General features: G+C 36.4%; 1 protein-coding gene across 1 annotated transcript in view; it reads left to right on the top strand.

Moving 5' to 3' along the window:
- The window catches only part of LOC108743038, a 21,916-nt gene that overhangs the window by 7,405 nt on the left and 9,384 nt on the right, over positions 1 to 5,127 (top strand). The window contains exons 4-6 of the mRNA XM_025976700.1: positions 1,895 to 2,849; positions 3,226 to 3,808; positions 4,345 to 4,993. Of these exons, the coding sequence (XP_025832485.1) occupies positions 1,895 to 2,849; positions 3,226 to 3,808; positions 4,345 to 4,993 (2,187 nt within the window). The remainder of the gene's footprint in view (positions 1 to 1,894; positions 2,850 to 3,225; positions 3,809 to 4,344; positions 4,994 to 5,127) is intronic.

The raw sequence follows: 5,127 nt of genomic DNA, 5'->3' as shown, positions 1-5,127 counted from the left end.
TAGATTGTAATATATATATATATATATAAACAACATTTCTTTCATTATCCATCACCATATTTACAAATACATGTATATTATATTATTTTGGCATCAATCAATATGCTATTATAGGTACCTATGTTTCCGATGATTATTATAAGTACTTATTATGAGGATATACCTATATGGGTACATAATACAAATATCGGCGTCTAGGTGTTTAACCCAGAAACAAACGAAGGAAATTGTGCAATTCAATCGTTGCATGCGTAAATCCGAAGCTGGGTAAACAGAACAAAAGGGGAAAAGTCTGTCATGTGTCGTAAATGCTGGGCGTTTGCTAACGAAATATTCCGTATATAAACTTATTATTATTTTATTCACGTATTTTAATAACAACGAATTTTTAATTGCGAAATTTTCAAGGTGCAAGACCTTAAAAAAAAAAAATGTTCTGAGGTCGATACTAAAACAGTCTTATTATTAAAATTGACACGCACATGCGGTACAACTACGCATCCTGAATAAAACGGATCGTAAAAAAATGTGGATGCTCGACCAACATCTGCATAATATGCACTTGCATAATACAAATGTGCAAAAATAGAAAGTATGTCGTCGCGTCGCATCAAACACTTACAAATATTACTTACATTTGTTTTTTTATTAAATTATACACTGTGCATTTTTCTTCATTTACGTACAATACACACATAAGTTTAATCTAATTTTGTAAAATTGCATTCCAATATTTTAGAATACAACCGCAAGTGTTCCTGTATCCCGGAAATTTCGCTCCCGGTCAACAATTTCTTCTTCGACCTGCCACCCCACCTAATAATTTTCTAATTCCCCAACCGCATCCGGGTACCGATATTATCCTCCAAGATATACCTCATTTCTTTCCTCCGAATAGTTATCCCCGACCAGCCAATGCGCCACCGGTCGAAAAAGACGCCGAAGAAATCCCCACTGATCAAATTGGTGTCCATCAACCAAATCCCAAAAACAAGAAACCTGAAAAACTGGAAACTTTCGACGCCGAAGAGAAAAAAGTTGCCACCGAAGCTGAGGTATTGGATAATGCTGGTAAAAGACATCACACACCGGTCACGTCCAGTTTGAAACCTGGCGAAAGATTCTTTTTCCTAAACGGTCAAACGCTGTTTCCAAATTTCGAGGGATTTGAAAATGATTTTCTCGGTCCTTTTAAAATTTTCGAATTAAGTCNTTTGACTTGAAATATTAAATAGTACAATCAAACTTACCCTTAAAATTATAGGCAAAACAAAACAAATAATATGAGAAAAATCAAACATTATAGTAACAGTTCCTCTCTTAACACAATTATGTAGGTCCCATATTTATTTTAACTTTCATTAGCTAAATTGACAGAAATTCGTGCATTATACATGTACATATTACAATATATGTACACGCCAGTGTGTGTTTTCTTTGTGTTAGTGTTTGGGGAATCTGCTTTAGAAGATAAGAGTCAAGAAGCTGCGTAATTTTTTGGGTAAGTTCTGGCCCTTTTAGTAAAAACTGCTTGAATTGTAAAAACAAAACTGCAATTATTAATTCATTTTTCAGAATCGAGAAGCAACGGGTCATAGAATTGCAGCTATTTTCGAAAATGTCCACGTCTGCTACGAACGAAGACAAAGATCATGAACGCAAGACAAAAGAAATAATGGCAAAAATAGACCAAGTGAACAAGAATTTGGGCTACGTGCAAAACAAGAATAAGCCGCAGAGGAAGTTGTATTACGGTATATTTTCCAAATCTGAACAGAAAGGGCCTGTTACTACAGCAGACCTCTTCCAGTCGGGATTGAAAGGTCTTGCCAAAATTGTTGGCGTTGATAACAACAATAGCAACAAAAATTCGAAAGAGAGAAAGATTGAAAACCCGCATTCCCAGTATTTCTTGTTTCCCGTTCTTCCTCTTGTTCCGAATCATCGCTCTGTCAGTTTCGTAAATGATGACAAAACTGACTTTGAAATGTTGCAGAGAACGGTAACTCAAATAAAAGACATTGTAGCCAAAGTTCGTGGTCAAAATTACCCCATTTTTAAACGAGGTAACGAGTTTGTCATTCCCAGTATTAATCCAGCAACAGAAGAAGCAAAACTCGACCAAAGAACGACAAGTGTCGGGAACGGCGGACCTGCAAACTCGCCCATGGTCATCATTCCAATCAATGATAATTCCCAAGAAGATGACGGAAAGCAACATGAACAATTTGAATATGAATACGAAGAAGTTGAAGGAAGGGAAAACACCAAAATAATAACAGAGTCAAAAAGGTCAACCCATTCTCCTACGAGCACTGCTCTCGGCGTAATGGAAGATAAACGAGACTCGAGAAGACGTTACAAAACGCCGGAAGCAACAGAATCGTCAAAAATTTTGGGCATAAAACTGCCTTCGATAAATAAACCACCCAATTTCTCACCAAACGGTCAAAAATTCGGGAACGGTGGAGGCAATTCCACCAAAGACGTCCACAACCAAATCGGCGGCGACAAGAAAAAATTCTGGAGCAGAGATAATACTGGAAATGGTATTTTTATCCAAAGGCTTAAGGTGAGGAAAGGTGGAGTTGCTATAGCAGGACCAGGTGGTATAGCGACTGCTGGTAGTGGTGGAACTGCAATCGTAGGACCCAGCGGTGTGGCTTACACTCAACCCGACAGTGTGGCTATTGCTGGAGCTGGATCGAAAGTTGTGGCAGTCGATGCTGGAATAAATTTAACCGATTTGATTAATACCCTGCAAAAAATGAACAGGTCGACGGAAAACGAATTCGTACCGAGGGTCGGTAAGGTCGTCGCAACTGGTCCGGTCATATACTACAACAGGGGTTAACACCTAATAATTAAGAAACTTCGTTTCATAATATAAGTACATACATAAATTGTTGATCACTTATTTTATTTCTTTATTACGGTGCGCGTTCTTCTTATCGAAGATCCTTCTAACGAAAGATCTTTGTACCTAATACATGTGTATATTATTCCGCTCTTAAAAGACCATTAATTTATTGTTGATAGATAGTTGAGATAGTTAATTAATAGAATGTTTTACTATGAGCGATCCGAAGTGGTACAAATAAAATTATTTTTACAAAACCCAGCCTTTTTCGTATTTCATTATTAACGTAGTTTATAATAAATACTTAAAAAAAAAAAGAAGGTGATGTACAGTTGTGGCTTTTATTTCATTTTCATTAACATCAGTTTTTTCTTTTATCTGTAGATTTGCAGACCCTTTCAACTTCCTAACAAGTCTCACTAATTTACCGCCTGCTCGCTTTATTTCGAACCACAGTTCATTGTCTGAACAAAGAGTAGAATTGAAAAAAGTAGACGATAAAATCTTACGAAATGACTCGGTAATATCATCACCATTTCAAGCAGTTTATTTGAACGATTTTTCAAAGGCCAACCTCCTAAAAAACGGAGATGGAGATCGTAACCAAGACGTGGTGACTTACAAAAGCAATCCCCTGTTTCAATTTTTGAAAAATGGACACACTATACAACTGAACAGAATTATCAGTTTTAGAAATACGGATGGAAGTAACGACGTTGCCACTTTAATTTTAAAACCCATAGCTAGAGCCGTTGCGGCTCAGGATGGGAAAGCTGTAGCAAACCCCTTGTCAAGGGCTGTTTTACGAAAAGGGACAGATGTCGACATTCTTTTTGAACCTGAAGCTTTTGCCATCGTTGGGCCCGGGGGCATAGCCCATGCGCAAAGTGACTTGGAAATAAGCTACGAAAATGATGATGAAAATTTTACGAAACATTTAAATACCTGATGGGTATAAAAAATGAAAAAGAACATTTTTAATTCTTAATTTATTGTCGTCCATTCAATATTGTAGATAAATTTTTTTGGAAGAAACTACTAGACCATTTTATAATTAATTAGTTAAACAGTTTATAGCTTGCCTTCTTCGGCAATCGACTGACTCTCTGCATGCATTTATTCCTTCAGTTAATTTATTTCAAATTAGGCTAACGACTGCAGTATTTCTTTCTTGTATAAGTACTCTGTATTATCTTCACTCTTACTAATCTTTAATTAAGATGAAACGTAAAGTGTATTTTTTTTTTTTATTTAAAATTTTCACTGCATATCGTGAATATTTATTAATACCACGTAACTACATACATTTCTGTAAAATCAGTCACCTGTGGCAATTTGTTGGTAATGTGGCGAAATAAAGGTTGCAATGAATATCAACCAAAAATTACGAAACATGTATGCATAGGTACGTCTGCAAAATTGATGAACATTTCGCTTTGTGTTGATTATGGTTTACTCACTGTATTTAATGATTTTTTTTTAAGTATAAAACCTTCGAAGACAACACTGCTTCCCTTCTATGGCGGTGCTAAGGGGCAAAGTTTAGAAATAATTCAACTACCAGACGGTAAAGTAATAATGAATATAATCAAGTCTCCACCCACCACGGAACGTCCAAGGGAAGAAACAACTGCGCATCCCGAGGACGTGGAATATCCTTCAATTCCCAATAGGTACGAAGATGATTTCGACGAACCTGAAACAAATATAAGGACAGTGAAACTCACTGCCGATCGTTTAATTCAATTGCAAGACAAATCAAAAAACGACAGTCCTTTAAGTGAAGAAGAACAGACGGAGTTTAACAGGGGAATTGCCCTTTTGAGCGAAACTGCTTCAAAATTTGCCCAACTTCAACAAAAAGATAAGCTAATATCTCCCATGGAGTCGAAAACTGATGTTTCGGACTGGTTGAGCAGAAAAAAGGACAAGAAAGAACCCAACAAAATTAAAGACGACAACAAGAAGGAACAAAAGAAGAAAGAAGATGAAAAACGTAAGGAGGAAGAACAGAATAATAAAGAAGACAGACTTGAAGGAGAAAAGAATAAAGAACAGAATCAGAATGAAGATTCAGACGAAATTGCCATCAATTTACCCTCGGAGGAAGCTTCGGTCGCCGAAGCTAAACCGGTAGGGTTAGCTGTAGCAGGTTAGAAATAAATTATTTAAATATAAAAGAACGTGGTCCTTATCATAGGCATTTTCCACTGAAAATTGGTAAAATTCTCCTCAGTAGTAGTACTTAGTTAAAATTTTCAGTTTAG

Source organism: Agrilus planipennis, unplaced genomic scaffold (genome assembly GCF_000699045.2).
Source record: "Agrilus planipennis isolate EAB-ADULT unplaced genomic scaffold, Apla_2.0 scaffold385, whole genome shotgun sequence".
Lineage (NCBI taxonomy): Eukaryota > Metazoa > Arthropoda > Insecta > Coleoptera > Buprestidae > Agrilus > Agrilus planipennis.
Note: the sequence above shows the minus strand (reverse complement) of the source record. Positions and strands in the feature narration are given on the sequence as shown.